Source organism: Molothrus ater, chromosome 2 (genome assembly GCF_012460135.2).
Source record: "Molothrus ater isolate BHLD 08-10-18 breed brown headed cowbird chromosome 2, BPBGC_Mater_1.1, whole genome shotgun sequence".
Classification (NCBI taxonomy): Eukaryota; Metazoa; Chordata; class Aves; order Passeriformes; family Icteridae; genus Molothrus; species Molothrus ater.
In genome coordinates this window covers 2,768,918-2,786,903 of record NC_050479.2, presented here as the reverse complement: position 1 = coordinate 2,786,903, position 17,986 = coordinate 2,768,918, and the positions used below count along the sequence as shown (strand labels likewise).

At 46.5% G+C, this 17,986-nt stretch overlaps 1 protein-coding gene across 1 annotated transcript in view; it reads right to left on the bottom strand.

Moving 5' to 3' along the window:
- DYRK1A (dual specificity tyrosine phosphorylation regulated kinase 1A) overlaps positions 1–17,986 on the bottom strand; it is an 82,021-nt gene that overhangs the window by 42,570 nt on the left and 21,465 nt on the right. Inside the window, exon 2 of the mRNA XM_036382741.2 lies at positions 13,750–13,828. Coding sequence (XP_036238634.1) covers positions 13,750–13,759 — 10 coding nt within the window. The 5' untranslated portion in view covers positions 13,760–13,828. The remainder of the gene's footprint in view (positions 1–13,749; positions 13,829–17,986) is intronic.

The window sequence follows — 17,986 nt, the reverse complement described above, 5'->3', positions numbered from 1 at the left end:
CTCCAAGGTCATGTCACCAAGGGTGAAGTCGCTGCAAGTCGAGAAAAGGGAAATAATAACACACAAACTCTTTATTTAAAAGTTGAGGTATCAGTGAGCTTCAAAGCTTCAGCACTGAGGTTTTAAGGAACAGAACACTCAGCTCCATGCACGGCACAGGCAGGACTCTGCAAACACACACGTCAGGAGGAGTCTGGGACAGCCTGACTTCCCTGAGAAACTTCAAAACAAGCAGAAGGGGGAGAGAAGAGGGAAGAAGTTGGAAATGCTCTCCTGCCATGAGTGAAAACTCACTGGAGCGAGGGCTGTGCCAGGCTGAGATGATTGAGAGGGGATGCAAAGAAATGCCACCCCAAAGAAATGCCACCCCAAAGAAATGCCACCCCAAAGAAATGCCACCTCAAAGAAATGCCACCCCAAAGAAATGTCCCTGTCCCAGCAGGACATCACTGAGGGCAGTTATCAAACAGTCCTCAAGGCAATGGGACTTGAGGGTGCCCAGAGCAGCTGGGGCTGCCCCTGGATCCCTGGCAGTGCCCAAGGCCAGGCTGGACCCTGGGGCTGGAGCAGCCTGGGACAGTGGGAGGTGTCCCTGCCATGGCACTGGCTGGGCTTTGAGGTCCCCCCCAACCCAAACCATTCTGTGATTCCATGAATTTGGAGGAGAAAGTTCAAAACAAGGCCAGGATCTGCCACCTCTAGGACATTTTTCGACAACAAGAGCCACATAACTCATTATTCTCATCACTGCCACGGAGCCCAACTTTTCACCAAGTCCATGGAAGAACTGAAAGCCCTACCAGGAACAAAGGGCAATGTTGTTTCTCCTGCTCCAAAAGCACTGCAGAAAGCAGGGTGCTGGTGCAGGAGGAGCGGGAGAAGCCCCAAGCAGCTGCTCCTGCTCTGCAGCACCAGTTGTTCTGCCAAGCAGTGGCGACACTCGAGGCTGGGCTCTGCCAAAGCATCTGGGCTGAAAGCAGCACGGTGCTGTTCTCTGGCCTGCTGGCCAAGAGAGCACAGAACTGCTTCCAAATGTCACTCAGGCTCACACAGCTCCTCAAGGCTTCTTTGGGCGTTTGTTGGATTGCGGTGATTTCCTTGCAGCTCCAGAGAGCCCAACCGTGTCTGACAGAGAGGACTTCCCTGCTTTTTCTGCCCCACAAAAGGGGAGACTTCCCAACATCTCTGCAAACAAGAGGCAGTGGACAGAGGTGGGAAATTGTCACCAGTTGTGAGAGGAAAGCATGGCAGACCCTTCAGGGGTCATGGCACTGAGCACCTTTAGCCAACACTCCAAAGTTTCAAAATACCATCAAGGGTGAGTTGCATGGGGAGGTTCTGACTGGATATCAGGAAAAACCTTCCATGTAAGAGTGGTCAGGCCTTGGGATGAGCTGCTCAGGGAGGTTTGGAGTCTCTGGGAGTGCTCAGGATGTGGCCCTTGGGGACAGGGTGTGGGGTGATGCTGGTGGGACTGGATGAGCTTGAACACCAATATCTGACAGCCCTTTTAAGAAATTCCTCCTGGTGTCCAAGCCAAGTGTCCCCTGGCCCAGCCTGAGGCCTTTTCCTCTTGTCCTGTCCCTGTTCCCTGTGAGCAGAGCCTCCTGTCCCCTGGGAAGGTCACACACCAGGGTCATTTTGTGTTCCCACCTGACAGGATTGATTTCACTCCTGAGGGCCAGAACCACATCAGCACAGAGTCACACCTGGAATTTCCTGGGCTTGTCCCTTCCCTTGGAACTGTGCTGAGGACCCCAGAAAGGGCTGGAGGAAAGACCCCCTGGCTCTCCAAAGCTGAGCACAGCAATGCTTCTCATGGAGCACCTTGTCCAGATGCTTCCAAAAACCTCCTGAGGCATTTCTTGTTCTCCAAACCTGATCAGTTCCTGTGTGTGAATGAGGAAAGCCAGGCCTCAGTCAGAGGTGCCATTAATCCAAAGGTGCAGCCCCTGTCTAATTACCTGGCCTTTGATGAAATCCCCAGGGTTCATTAGGAGCTGGTGTTGAAAGGAGCCCAAATCACTTTGTTTAAGGAGCTGCTACCCAGACTTGCCCAGAAGACACCAATTCCCTTTTCTCTCAATTGATCAAAAGGCTCACCCAGAAGAGAGATTAACCATCTTCCTAATGGGTCAGGGCAGCTTCTTGGGAAGACAGAGCTCATCTGTTATCGAGGATAATGTGGATTTCTGATGGCAGAAACTACTGCTAATAAACTGGGATCCACGGGAGGAAGTGTGACACAAAGTCAAACAACAAAATCCTGTGACCAACCTGTGAATGCTGAGCACCTGTGTCTGTGCAGAGGGTATTGGCAGGGAAGGATCTGGTCCCTGTGAGGATGGGGCACAGCTTGTCCAGAGAAGCTGTGGATGTCCCATCCCTGGAAGTGTCCAAGGCCAGGCTGGACAGGGCTTGGAGCAAGCTGGGATCATGGAAGGTGTCCCTGCCATGGCAGGGGGTGGGAATGGGATGGGTTTAGAAATCCCTTCCAACCCAAATCATTCCAGGATTCTATGAAAGCAAGAATTCCCTTCTGCTCCACCAACCCCTTCCCAGAAAAAAAAAGTGAAGCAGATTTTTCATTCATGTTGTTGTACAGGCTACAATTCATGGAATTCCAGGACACAAATGATTCCTCAGGTGTCTGAACATCCACGGAGTGTTTACCCAAATACCTGGAGCCAGAGTGAGAAACTCTGAAAAAGTGCAAAGACATCACCACGGATCTGGAAGTGTTTTGAACCCAAATCCCTGCTCCAGACAAAGTTAGCTCCCAAATTCTATTTAAGGAAAGTGCCTTCTATTGAAGAAGTGGAGTATTCAGCTGGCTCCCTTTTGGTGGCACTTTTTCTGAGCAGAGAAGTGTCAGAATTTTTGCATTTGGATGGCAGCCTATAGAGCCTGGATTTCTCCCAAGAAAAAATGAAGTTGTGCTTCTTGCCTTCCCCTGGAGCTCCACATGCCTCCAGACATAAAAGAAAACACCAAAAAAAGAAAAAACACAACAACTACTTTTTGCCTTTCTCAGGATCCAAGCAGTCGTTGCCTGGGGCCTTTTGCTACCAGAATCTTTGTTGGAAAACAAAGCTGAACACAGAATTTAAGCTGAAGGTGCAGAATCCTAACTTGAAAACTGACCCATTGATTTGGGTGTGAAACAGCCTCTTTCTTTCTGAGGAAAATCTCTTTTCTTCACAAGAAAAATCATGAAGACTCCTAAAGTCCATGAAGTCAGCCCAAGCCAGAGGACAAGAACAACTTTAGAGATAAAATTTCTCAGAAGGTGGAAGAAAAGCTGAACTTTCGAAGGAAAGCAACACAAAATTCTCCCAGGCTTTGTAAGGGAGAAAGAAGCAAAGGAATATTCCTGCAGCTGCAGGTCAGGAAAAAAGAAGTTATATTTCTATATATATATTTATATATTATGTGTATATAACAAAAGATAGAACAACCCTGGGGTTTTCTGCTTTGACAAGAGGGGGGCAAAAAAAAAAGCAATTTTCTCCTGAGACATCATAGGTCCAAAGAGAAAGGAAAAAGGATTGAAGGACAACAGTGGAATGAAGAGCTGAGGAAGGATGGAAGCAGCTGGGTACCCCTGGATCCAGCACATCCCAGGAATCCTTCCCAGCAGGCAGCCAGGACAGGGAAGAGCAGAGATGGGAGCTGCTCCATGGGATGGGAGCTCTCCATGTGCTAACGGGGAAGCAGCTCCTTTAGTCTGGGAACTGGTGCTCAGAGAGCTCCTCTGACCACATCTGCTCCTGCAGCTCCCTGCTGGCACAGCTCACACAGCGAGGCTCCTCCCTGAGACAGCCTCCCTCCAACCAGGGAAAATGGCAGAGCAGGGAACTGAATTTGTAAAATTCTGGGGTGTAAGGAAAGGAAACCACCCCAACAGCACTGGCCAATAGCTGGAGTAACAGTGATTGGCCAATAACTCTGCTCTGCTCACCCCCAGATTCTGGGCTGTGAGTGACCCTTTGTCTTTGCAGGATTTAAAAGAGTTTCATGCTCTTATCAAACACCTGCCCAGGGACATTAAAGGTGAGGAATAATTCTGAGGCTCACCAATGACAAACCACAAGATCATCAGAAACTGGTCTAAATTAAAGCACCCAAGACAAACTTGTATTTTTTTCCCAACTATTTCTTTATTATAATTATCTTAATGCTGGGATTAAGGTTTCCCTTCAACATCTCAGCTTGCCCAGAGCAGCTGTGGCTGCCCCTGCATCCCTGGCAGTGCCCAAGGCCAGGTTGGACACTGGGGCTGGAGCAGCCTGGGACAGTGGGAGGTGTCCCTGCCATGGCAGGGGTGGCTCTGGGTGATCCCTAAAACCCCTCCCAACCCAAACCACTCTGGGATTCTGGGATTCTCTGGCTGCTTTTCTGTTTGAACCTGTGATTTCTTCTCCCCTCTGAGCACTTTTCCCATCCTTTGCCCAATCCTCACACCAGACAAACATCACACCATGGCTGTTGTGGTTTTGGCCCATCCCATTCCTGGCCTGGTGCATTGTCCTGTGAACTTGGAAAAATCCCTTGGAGACCTGGATTTTGCCTCAGTCCCTCTCCCTTTGGCAGTGCCAGGACCCAGGGAATGGCCCCCAGTGCCAGAGGGCAGGGCTGGATGGGATCTTGGGAAAAAATCCTTCCCTGGGAGGGTGGGGATGCCCCTGGATCCCTGGCAGTGCCCAAGGCCAGGCTGGAGCACTCTGGGACAGTGGGAGGCGTCCCTGCCATGGCAGGGCTGGGATGAGATGATCTTTAAGCTCCTTCCAACCCAACTCATTCTAGGATTCCATGACCTCAACAAGCCAGTTTTGAAAAATGGAATTTTGGAGAAAACTCCAGAGATGTGAACATTTAAGCCTAGAAAGAAACACTGCCTTATTTACATCCCTTTCTAAGCACCAGAAATACCCTAAAACTCCACACCATGGATCCATCACTGCACTCAGGGAAGTCTCCAGGAATTACTCAGCATTGTGAAATGATTACTGTAAAATTATTTTACAGCTGGAAGTTTTAGAAAGGTTTAACTTAAGAAACAAGAATAAATCAATTATCAGAATGCTGCTTTTTTTACACAGTCTTTAAGGGCCTAACACAGAGCCTCCCATGAACATCTGGACTCACCTAAAGTGGAGCTGTAAATGGAATTCTGATGGACATCTGCTGCCTTTCAGATCTTCTGCTAAACTTCAGTGAGTGAAATATTTCTAAGGGCCTAATTCCCACTTTTATTCCCAACTAGCACAAAGGCTCTGCATTACTGGAAGGTACAAAACCTGGTAAATCTATTTGGTGAGGTGTTGCAATTTATTTTATATTTTATAAGCGAATATAATCTATGTAAGCCATTATTCCATATCTACATGAAGATAAAATCAGTTTTATATTCCACTCAGCTTGTGGCTCTAGTGAGAGGCATGAACAGCAAGTCAGAACTCACACCAATAGCTGAGTTCCAACATGTGGAAATCCACATGAATGGATTTACCAATATGTAAAATCTTGGAGAAGCAGATCATTCCTTTTAGGCATCTTCAGGACCTTGCCCTGGTACAGCCAAGCTAAAAACCATGTCTGGATCTCCATGTGTGGCCAGAAACAGTTTATTTTTCTGGAGTGGCAAGGCAGTCCTGAGCAATTGTGGACTTTAATTACTATATTAAATATTTTCTCTATTTAAAGGCCTCACTGCCTACAAAACCAGGTAAAAATGAAACCTACTTCATTCACCTTTACAGACCTTTATCATCCTCCTGTTTATTTCCTGGCACAGCACATCTGCTGATCCCTCTCCATCACATCTGAGGGAGCACAAACAAGTGGCAAGGTCACCCCAAAATACTGAGCTCAAATAGGCAAGCTGCTCAAATATTAAAATTTTCACTGATTGTAGCAAAGAAAAAGCCAAGTGTTGGATGGTTTAGCAAACTTGAGGTTGTCTCTCTGTTCACAAAGCAGATTCAATGAGGTGAAGGAGAAGTTAAGAGTATGCACAGAAAGAAACCAGTTAGAAGACCCAGTAAAAGAGGAACTCCATACTCTGCTCTCTGCTTGTATCCCCAGATTTTTAAGGCATTTCCAATAACCAGTTTGTTAGGAAAATGCCAGCACAACAGGGAAGGAGGAAATCAAGAACAAATCTCTTTTCTCAAAAGTTTTCTTCTCTCAGAACTGCTGCCCCCTGTTCCCCCTGTCCAGCAGAGGTGCCCAACAGCTGCCTCTGTGTGCAGTGAACCCAAAGCAAGGTCCCCAAAGGTATTTTGGGATTTAACTCAGCAGAGGTCACCAGGGGTGAGGTGTGAGTGTCAGGGAGTGCTGGGGCTCAGAACCAGGCTGTTCCTTGGGCTGATGGATCCAAGCTGGGCTGGGCATTCCCTGCTCTTCCCAGGACAAGTGCAAGGTCAGATCCTCAAATCTGATGTGTCACTGCTGAAAACAAATTCTGCTTCTTGCTCTCTAATCTAATCTCTGTCCTTAACAGCTTATCAGCAAATGTGGTTTTGAGACTGTGGCGTCACAGCAGAAATCTGAGAGTCCAACATTGCCACTTTTACATTTTCCAAGCTTAATTGTGCTCCTAAATCCAGCAGGGTCTGAGCAGACCTGCTCAGATGACGTCTGAGCTGCACCCAGTGACAGCACAGGGCTGACTTTGTGTCCTGGAAATATCCAAACTGTGCATGGACAGCAGACTGCACACTGAGACATGGAAACTCTGCAAAACCTGGGGAGAGGAACTTCCTCCCCTGGCTACAACCCTGTCATCAAGCTGGGCACACCCTGGGCTGCTCTGGAAAGCTGGGGATCCACCAGCCTGACCCCACATCAGCCTGAGCCAGCAATCAAGCACTCACATCTGGGCAGCCCTGCCTGCCAGAGGTTTGGTAGAAACAACAAAAAACACCCAGCACAAAGTGAATTGAACAGAACAGGGAGCACCAGCCTGACTAGAAAAAGAGAAATACAAACCTTACAAATGAGAATGTCCAATTTCAGCTGGACTTAGGAGCAATATTTGCCCAGTTCTTGCCTCCACCTGCCTGATGAAGGATTATAAATGGAATCCTTACCAAGAACTTGCCAAGAACTTACCAAGAACTGCTCAGGCCTGGCTGTGAAGAGAGCCATCCTATGGTGTCTGTACTGTAAAACCTAACCCCAAAGGAACAGAACTTTAGGGATGGGGAGAGGTTGTTTCCACCTGGCTCCACGATTTATGAAGGATGCCTCCCACAAACATCTGCTGCCCTGCTTGTGGATCCAACACAGAAAATGCTCAGGAGCTCAAGTGGTGCCATCTAAAGTCCAGCTCATCCAGTGGTGAGGAATTCTGGGTGTTGTGTCCCCAGAAAGGGTGAGCAGGCCTTGGAAAGAGCTGCCCAGGGAGGTTTGGAGTGCCCATCCCTGCAGGTGGCACTGAGTGCTCTGGGCTGGGGACAAGGAGGGCACAGCTGGGACTCCTTGGGCTGGGAGGGCTTTTCCAGCCCCAGGGATTCCATGAAATGCCCATGGAGTGCTGCTGGTGCAGCTCTGGGGGTCCTTCAGGGGCACATTTCAGGTGTGAAAGCTGCAGGAGCCCCCAAAGCGCTGCCAAGCCATGGAAGGAGCTCCCTGTGGATGTGAACCAGGGACATTTCCTGGAGCACAGGGCCGAGGTCCCTCCAAACCCTCCCAGGCCAGCAGAACAGGCACAACATGGGATGGACAGGACAGGGCCACCCCCAGCAGCCCTGAGCCCCTCATTTGGGGCGTCCCAAATCCCTGGGACAAGGCACAATCCTGGGACCCCCATGACCTCAGTCTCATATCCCATTGCTGCCTTGCCCAAGAGAACCTCTCCTTTTGTTCCCACCCCGAACACTGACTTTAAAGCTCTTTATTTCCAGCATTATGTTCATCTTAGACCTCAGGCATTCTCAGTGCACTGACCAATCATTCAGGAAAAGGTAAATAATTTTTAATAGTTATTATTGTGATTTTTGATCTGAATTTTAATTTGGTTTTGTCCAAAATCATTTTTTTTTCTTTGCTCTTAGAAATCAGCAACAGAAATAAATTTCAGTCTTGCAATAAAGAAACCACTTCACAATTTAGAACTTCATCGAAAGTTACCTCAACAAGTTTTAAACAGAGGGTCACATGTATTGGGAGGCAAAGTGAATAGAAATTACTTTTCCAGAATACTGGAACTATACACAAGAACAGCAGCACCTAAAGATTTTCTGGTTTAGATGCTCTGATCTGTTCCTCAATAAGGAAAGCAGCATCCTCCACCAGGCTGTAATTCCATGCCAAAATCCTGGATTTTGTTTCCTCTTAGATGGGGGCTGAGGCTGAAAACTTCAATTTTCAATATCACAGGTACTGAGCCATTCTGGAGGAGGAGGGGGAAAAAAACCCTTTTCTTTTAAATAGGCAACTTCTTAAATATGGATGCACGAATCTAACTTTAGCTGTCCAGGTTTTCACATTGCTGCTCTCAAATTCAGAAAGTAGAGCATTAATTTAGTCTGTTGACTTCAAGGTTATCATTCATTGAGGTCAATGACTCCATCTCTGAAAAGCAGAACTTCACTTGCAGCCTGAGGAGCACTGCTGTGGCACAGAAACTCCCAAAACCCTGCTGCAAAGGGATGGATTTATCCGTGGAAAAGCAGGGGTTAATCCCAGGAATATCCAAGGAAAATGAAAATAAAGATAAAAATAGAGATAAAAATAAAAATAAAGATAAAAATAAAGATAAAAATAAAAATATTTCCCAGGAATATCCAAGGAAAAATAAAAATAAAAAATTGGAATAATAAAAATAATAGAAAAACAATACTAAAATACTAATAATACTAAAATAATATTGATATAAGAATAAGAATAAGAATAAGAATAAGAATAAGAATAAGAATAAGAATAAGAATAAGAATAAGATCATCCCAGGAATATCCAAGGAAAATGAAAATAAAGATAAAAATAAAGATAAAAATAAAAATAAAAAATTGGAATAATAAAAATAATAGAAAAATAATACTAAAATACTAAAAATAATATTGAAATAATAATAATAATAATAATAATAATAATAATAATAATAATAATAATAATAATAATAATAATAATAATAATAATAATAATAATAATAATAATAATAATAATAATAATATCATCATCCCAGGAATATCCAAGCCATCATTAGCTGCTTGTATTTCAAACCTGCAACCTGAGCAGCTCAGTCTCAGACCTGATTTTGGTGGGATCTTCAGGGCTGATCTGCTCAGCCAGGACCTGAACATCCCCCACCAACTCCCTGGGAGGGCCCAGCCAGACAGAATCCAACTGGAACCAGCAGGAGCCACTCTGTGCCCAGCAGGGAATCAGCACCTGCACCTTTTTTGCCCTTTCAAAACCTGATTTTGTGCCACCAACTGGACCCCCCGGGTGTGGTGACCTGGCCAGCCCAGGGCCAGCATCTCCACTGCCCCAGGAACAGCCAAGGGAGGGAGAAATTGGTGCTGGCCCAGGAATTTCTGGATTTTCCTGGTAAATTTTCCAGTTCAGGTTCCACAGGTGAGCTCCAGACACACTTTGTTCTGGCTGCACAACAACAGAGGGGTTTTCTGCTTTGGTTTGTGGGGTTTTCTCACTCTGACATAGAAAAACATCCTTAAAAATGAGCTACAGGCTCAATGAAATCAGCAACTAAAACATGAAATAGGAGATGTGAGAGCCAGGGCCCAATTCTCCACTTCCACTGTATTTCTAAATAAAACAAACACCTGGACACTTGCAGGTCCTAAACCCAGCCCAGGAACTTCCCAGAACCCTTCTCCAGATCTGTTGTATTTTAACAAGGAACACAGCTGGGGAGGGCAGGTACCTGTGTGAGACCTCTTGAACTGCCCCTGCAGTATCCTTATTGAAAACTATTGGATTGGCTCTTTTTCTTTTCCAAAACTTTTTATAAATTTAGAAATGTAATAAATGTTCATTTTTTTATAAAGTTAAGAGCAATATGAGCACCCTCAATGTCTTATCAAACTTGACTACACCATTATCACATTTCCTTGGTCCTCAACATCTCTGGTGCATCCAAGATAATTCCATGCTGATGAGAATAATTTGCTGTAACCATTAACAAAGGTTACAAAAAGAAGCTTTGAGCTCTTCAAAAGCTTAAAAATCAAGAGAAGTCAGTATTTTTAGATCCATATTCCTTAGGCTGCAGCATAACTACAAAAGTCAAAACCAGAAAGCTGTTATAAAACCAAATGATTTTTATAAGAAATCTCCATTAAAAAAAAAGAGGGAAAAAAAGAACAAGCAACCACTGAGTTACACAGGAGCAGGAAAAGGGGTAGCAGGAACTCTGGAAACACCAACTTTTAACCAAGATGAATCCCTGCCTGTAGGAACCCAGCACAATCCCAAATTTGATGCCACCACACAATGAAAAGTGAATATGGGCAGGATGATTGATCACCAGCCTCACTACACCCAGCAGTGTTTGCTTCCTTGCTTTCCCAAAGGGTCCTGGAGGGACTTGCAAAGGACAAAGAAGTGAAAAATTCCCATTCTGGAAACACTTTTTAATCACATTCTAAGGTATTACCACAACATGACTGAAATACAAACTTGGCTTTTCCTGTAAAGAGCTGAACCCCAGCTTTGCTTATGGCACTGTTCTAGGGAAAAGCAGAACAGATCCTAAAAACTCCACAAGTAAACAGGGAATCAGGGAATCATCAAAACACCTGGAAAACACCTCTGAGACCATCCAAGCCCAACCATTACCCAACTCTGCCTGCTCCATCTCCAGACCATGAACTCAGGTGCCACATCCACAGATTTCTGAGCATTCCCCAGGCCTGAGCTCCCTTTCCATGGGCAAATTGCTGCTGCTGTCCAAGCTGAGCCTGCCCTGGCCCAGCCTGAGGCCGTTCCCTCTGCTCCTGTCCCTGTTCCCTGGGAGCAGAGCCCGACCCCCCCGGCTGTGCCCTCCTGGCAGGGACTTGTGCAGAGCCACAAGGGCCCCTGAGCCTCCTTTGCTCCAGCCCCAGCCCCTGCCCAGCTCCCTCAGGGATTCTGCAGCCCCTGCCCAGCTCCCTCAGGGATTCTCCAGCCCCTGCCCAGCTCCCTCAGGGATTCTCCAGCCCCTCCCAGCTCCCTCAGGGATTCTCCAGCCCCTGCCCAGCTCCCTCAGGGATTCTCCAGCCCCTCCCAGCTCCCTCAGGGATTCTGCAGCCCCTGCCCAGCTCCCTCAGGGATTCTCCAGCCCCTGCCCAGCTCCGTTTCCTGCCCTGGACACGCTCCAGCCCCTCCAGGGCTCTCCTGCAGGAGCAGAACTGGGCCCAGCCCTGGAGGGGCTCTCAGAGCCAGCACAGAGGGACAATCCCTGCCCTGCTCCTGCTGCACACACAATTCCTCATCCAGCCCAGCTCCTGTGGCCTCTTGCCCCCCTGGGCACCCCTGGGCTCGTGTCCAGCCCCTGTCCCCAGCACCCCCAGGGCCTTTCCCAGCCCCTCTGCCCAGCCTGGAGCTCCCTGGGGTTGTGGTGACCCAGGGGCAGGACTGACCCCACCCCTCTGGCCTCATCCCCTGGGTCCTGTCCTGACCCCTCTGCAGAGCCCTCCCACCCTCCAGATCCTCACTCCTGCCCAAAGTGGTGTTGCCCACAAACTGAGGGTGGACTCAACCCCCTGCTCCAGATCATCAGTAAAATTACTGAAAATCTTTCAGTTCTCCAAACAGCACCTGAAAGTGCCCTTTTGCTGGGTGTCCCACATATTATACAGGGCAAAAAGAGAACTTCTATGTGCTGCAAGTTTGTTTTCCTGGTGATTCAAACTGGAAAACAGCATTTAATATCCCCATTTCTTCAAATTTTCACTTTTTTTTTTTTTTAAAGCAGTGGACCTTAATACATTTCTGTGTTTTCAGCCTAAGTGGTGATCTAAAATTAAAGTATTCCATGGCAGAAGTGAAACAATCTTCTTCTTAGGGGATTGTTTCCCTAGTTCTGCTGTGGTTAATTGTAGGGCTTTAGAGCAGCTTCCAGGACAATGAAGTGAAGCCCATTAAAACAAAAAATTTATTGACCCTGGAGAAGCTTCCCCCCTTTAACCAAAGGGAGTTTAGACATTACCAGGCACCTCTGATCAATCACCCTCGAGAAACCTTTTGAAAATGCAAGAGAGCCATCCCCAAGAACCACAAAAACTTTCAATTTCAGGCCTCTCCCCGGCCACTTTGAACTTGAGACCAAGATCAGCAGAGTCACCAAATGACTCCTCCTGTCACTGCCCCACAGAATTATCACAGGGCAGGCTCTCATTTGAAGCCTGCAATTCTTGCTCATTCTCAAAACTTCAGCACACCAAGCCTGGCTCTCCTAATAAACAGAAAATGCAAATAAATCTGAATTCTTTAACTTCCAACACATCACAGGCATAAAGGTCTTTGTCCTGCATTTTCATCTCTAGTTATCAAGGGACTTGTAAATAAAGAATCTGGGCTGCAGGAGACAGAATTACCACTTAAAGTTCAAAATCTTGTACCCATTTCAATTCTGCAAGCTCATAATTCTAACAAGCTCAGCACCATCAGAAATTCTGACCAAAACTGAAAGTGCTTAAGTTGGAAGTTTTAAACCAGAATAATGTATTGCAATGTGAAACTGAATTCTCTCAAACACTGTCATGCATAAGGTACAATTTCATAACATTATCTCTCCTTTCACTTGTGGGATGAGTATTTTTAAAGCTTTCAAAACATTTTCTCAATATTTAGGTTCTATTTTAATCTGTCACTGCCTACTACACAGAGCTCCCCAAATCTGATGGGACATCAATTTTCTATACTTTTAATGCTGCTCCTCTAGATTAAGATATTGAAAATGAAATATAAAAATGAAATATCCCTTTGGAGAAGTTTTCCCTTCTCCTCTCCTTTGCCCAACCTAATTTTAGAATTCTTTAGACCTGCTTTGACTTGAGCTTTCAGCACACAACTCACAAACATGCGAGTGGAATGAGAGATGTTTGGTTTTCAGGGAATGAAATCTCCACTTCCAGCATCTTGGTCCAAATCCAAAGGCTCCATGTAAACAGACCCTCCAAAGCTGTTTATGCACCAACAGCTGATGCAACTGAAAACTGTCAATCAGGAGATGAGCTCCATGCACACGGAAATCTGCCTGGATTTTTTTTTACCCCCAGCCCTAAGGATTCCTGGGGTTTAAAGCTGAACAAGCAAACCAAAGATCTGGTTGAAATAAGGGCATTTGGGTATAAAAAAAATTAGAGCAACCCTCTTGGACAAATTTAATTTTGTTTTATTTCTACTGCTTGTGATTTTCCCTGACTGTATTTCCAGCAAAAGTAAAAATCAGCCATGGAAGCTGCAAATACACTTGGCACTTCCAGGATTTTTGATTAGCCAAAAAAAGGGAGAATTTCCTAAAAATATCAAGCAGCACCTTCAGAAGCATTCCCATAAAAACTTTGAAAACAATATTTCCATTCAGGAAAACCATTTTCTTCCTGGAAGAAGGAGAGTTTTCCAAGCTGCAGAAGAGTTTTTGAAAGGGCAAAGAAAGATTCCAAAATTCTGCAGGTTCTTCAATATTTTGCTAAGTTGGAACAACATCATTTGGGGAGACAGAGAATGGAAGAGCAACAAGAAGCACATCAAGAACATCCATCATTTGTCATTGCAAAAATCCTCAGTATCAATCACCTGTATGCATCGTCTTCTTTCAAGGCTCATATCATCCTGCGGGGTTGTGGGGACAGGGGGAGTCCAGCAGCAAACAACACTGAAAAAGGGAGAAAAAAGCAAAAATTAACTTCTTAAACTGCAGCCACAACTGCTCAAGCCCGAGCTAAAGCAAGGAATCCAAACAGAAAATGAAGTTTTCTGACAGGAAAAGCAAAGACAGGCATGACAAAGATTTATTTGCTACTGATAGCTGGTTTTAGAAAAACTTTCCAAGTGTCAAAATGTAAAGTATTAACTTAAATTTCAACTGGCCATTGAATATATCTCCCAAAAAACTGTCAGTTACCCATCTTTGCCAAGCCCTTAAATGCTTGGATTTTCACAGAAATTCAGTACAAAATTCCTAACAAAACTGAACTTGTGGGATTTCCCCAAATCCACAAGATACAGAACTAGAAATGCATATAAATTCCTAAATGTTAAAGTTCATTTCTCCTCATGGCTTGATGAAATTAAATTAGGTTCACCTTGCTGCAAATAATTAAAACATGCTCAGAAAAATAAAACTGTATTTCCCATAGACAGAGAGATATAAAGACAGGAGTTTCTGTCAATATTATAAATATTATATTAATTATTTAATATAGTAATTAAATATATATTAATATTATAATATTGTATTATTAATAAATATATAATAAAATACAATATATAATATATAATATATAATATATAATATATTATATATTATATATTATATATTATATATTATATATTATATATTATATATTATATATTATATATATTTGTTTTTATTTATATATAATTTATATGTTATATATATTAAAGTATATATAATCATATATATTATAGTTTATAGTTTATGTATGTCATATATGTTGTATATTATATATTATATGCTTTATATTATATAATATATATTATATATTATAGTAATTATTATATCTTTCTTTTTTGAGAAAATCCCAATGGAAATTAAGAAGAACAGCAGGATTATGAACAAAAAGAAATTAAATTAAAACCCCAAACACAACACACCCAACAACTAAATCTAGTCAAAGCATTTCCCAAGCATTTATTTTTCCCTTGCTCTCCAACAATCATTGGTACTGTCCAACCTATGGAAACACCAAACCCACTCAGAATTCCTGAGACTTTCAGAGAACTCTGCAAGTGACTGACCAGCTGGAATTGGAGAGCTGTGATTACTATTTAAACACCTCCTGAAATATGGAACTGCAGGCAGTGTGAGCAGCCTGAACCGCTCCCAGGCCTGCACGGTGAGCAGCGAGCGCCGTTCGCTCCATTTCCCCCCGACAATGAGAGCCCACCCTGGGCCTGCTGCCCCCCTGCCACCACGCTGGCCTGTCCCTGTGCCACTCCAGAGTCACACACAGTGCAGGGAAGGGGCAGGAGGACAAGGAGCTGCTTGTTGGGTCTGTGTAGGAGCAGCTGGTGCAGTGCTGGCGTTGGTGGTTTAGGAGCAGGTGAAGTTTTGCTGCCGTGCCCCCCCCAAAAAGGGGAAAACCTCAAAGTGGCCATCCCATATCCTGAACCCACGGCCCTTTTATGGCTGCAGTGCCCTGGGATGGCACTGCCACATCCACAGCTGCCAGGGGCACTGCTGAGGCCACAGCAGGTTCTACACACTGGGCACTCTCGTGCCTAAATCCCTTTGGTTTGAGTGAAAGGTGCTGAGCCCACTGAGCCAGCTCAGAGCCCCGGGACTCAACAGAAACAAGAAGGAAGAGCAAACTCTTCTTAAACAAACAAACAATGGAATCCCAGAGTGGTTTGGGTAGGAAGGAACCTTAAAGATCACCCAGTGCCACCCCTGCCATGGCAGGGACACCTCCCACTGTCCCAGGCTGCTCCAGCCCCAGTGTCCAACCTGGCCTTGGGCACTGCCAGGGATCCAGGGCTGGAATTCCATGCCAGCCCTGCCCACCCTGCCAGGGAACAATTCCTCATTGCCAAGATCCCACCCAGCCCTGCCCTCTGCCACTGGCAGCCATTCCCTGGGTGCTGTCCCTGCATCCCCTGGAAATTGTCTCTCTCCAGCTTTCCTGGGGCTCCTCCAGGCCCTGCAAGGCCACCCTGAGCTCAGCCCAAAGCTTCTCCTGTGCAGGTGAACAATCCCAGCTGTGCCAGCCTTTCCTCCCAGCAGAGCTGCTCCATCCCTCTGCCCATCCTGGAGCCTCCTCTGGGCTCTCCAGCTCCTCCCTGTCCTGGATCACCAGGTCTGTCCATCCCACACAGGTGCCCTGAGGCTGCAGAGCCTCAATCCCAGCTCTGCAATCTCTCTCTGGCCAAAATCCTTTTTTCCCTTTACCTGCAGCACCCCTGGGTTTACAGCAGGATTACAGGAAGCCTTTGCCAGCAGCAGCAGCAGCAGCTCAAGGACTGAAGGACTCTCTTGTCTTTACCCCCCTGCAGCTCCAGCACTGCTTGACCCCTCCCAGTGCCACCAGTGCAAGACCAGTTTCAATCTGACCCAGCTTAGTCCCAACTATCACCAGAGTTGGAGCAACTTTCAGCCAAAATATCCTGGAATGTTCAAGCGCTGCCTCCTGCCCGCTCCAGAGTGGGAATGCTCAGCCCCCACAGCAGCTGCAGAGGTAAGCACTGAGCCCGGAGCTATTTCAGAATTGAGAAGACACTTTAGGAGGTACCAGCACTAAGGAAGAGCTGCTGATGTGAGAAAGTCATTAACAGGCAATTAACAGGAATCAACACATTGGTGCTTTTCAGAGCTGACCAGGAACTCAGATCCAGCCCAGCCTCAGCCTCCTTCCAGCTCTCCATCAGCCCATCCTGGAGAATTCCAGAGTGGAAAAACCCTGATTTCCAAGGAGGAGTTTGAAATCTCAGCAGAGCCCAAAGCAGGTGAATCCCTGTGACAGTAACAGTGTCACACAACATAAAAAAGGAACAATTTTAGGGTTTTTTAAATAGGGACAACCAAACTGCACCCCATGGCTGCAGGGCCAGCACCTTAACTCAGTGTCCTCAGCTGTGTCTGCACTGCCAAGCTCTGAAAGCAAAAGGCCTCTCAGGCAGCCTGCACAAAGGCTTCCTGGTTTAGATAATAAATTGATGATAAGAGGAGGCAAGAGCAAATCCTACTCATCACACAGTCTGTAAGATCATTACTAAAGAATCCCCTCAGTAATAACATTTACTGGGCTTCAGGAACCCAGTTTGATCTCCTTACCAGTACAGAACAGAAGTGAATTGGAAATAAAGGAGGAGAGGAAGGAACAGATGACAGAAAAGGTGTTAAAAAGCAAATTACTGAAAGTGCTAGAGCAAAGAGAAGAATAAAAGCTGAAGTCTTTTACTAAAACAAAGAGAGCAATTCTTAGAAATCATCTGTGCTAAAACTTTACCCGGTGCTTTTGCTTCTGTTTTCCTCCTGGATCTCCTCAGCGCCAGGGATGGGATCCCCCCAGTTCAGGGATGGGATCCCCCAGTTCAGGGACGGGATCCCCCAGTTCAGGGATGGGATCCCCCAGTTCCAGGGATGGGATCCCCTCAGTTCAGGGATGGGATCCCCCAGTTCAGGGACGGGATCCCCCAGTTCAGGGATGGGATCCCCTCAGTTCAGGGATGGGATCCCCCAGTTCAGGGACGGGATCCCCCAGTTCCAGGGATGGGATCCCCCCAGTTCAGGGATGGGATCCCCCAGTTCAGGGATGGGATCCCCCAGTTCCAGGGATGGGATCCCCCAGTTCAGGGACGGGATCCCCCAGTTCAGGGACGGGATCCCCCAGTTCAGGGATGGGATCCCCCAGTTCAGGGACGGGATCCCCCAGTTCAGGGATGGGATCCCCCAGTTCAGGGACGGGATCCCCCAGTTCAGGGATGGGATCCCCCTGCAGAGCCAGGGATGGGATCCCCCCAGTTCAGGGATGGGATTCCCCCAGTTCAGGGATGGGATCCCCCAGTTCAGGGACGGGATCCCCCAGTTCAGGGATGGGATCCCCCAGTTCAGGGACGGGATCCCCCAGTCCAGGGATGGGATCCCCCAGTTCAGGGATGGGATCCCCCCAGTCCAGGGATGGGATCCCCCAGTTCAGGGATGGGATCCCCCCCAGTTCAGGGACGGGATCCCCCAGTCCAGGGATGGGATCCCCCAGTCCAGGGATGGGATCCCCCCAGTCCAGGGATGGGATCCCCCAGTCCAGGGATGGGATCCCCCAGTTCAGGGACGGGATCCCCCTGCAGAGTCAGG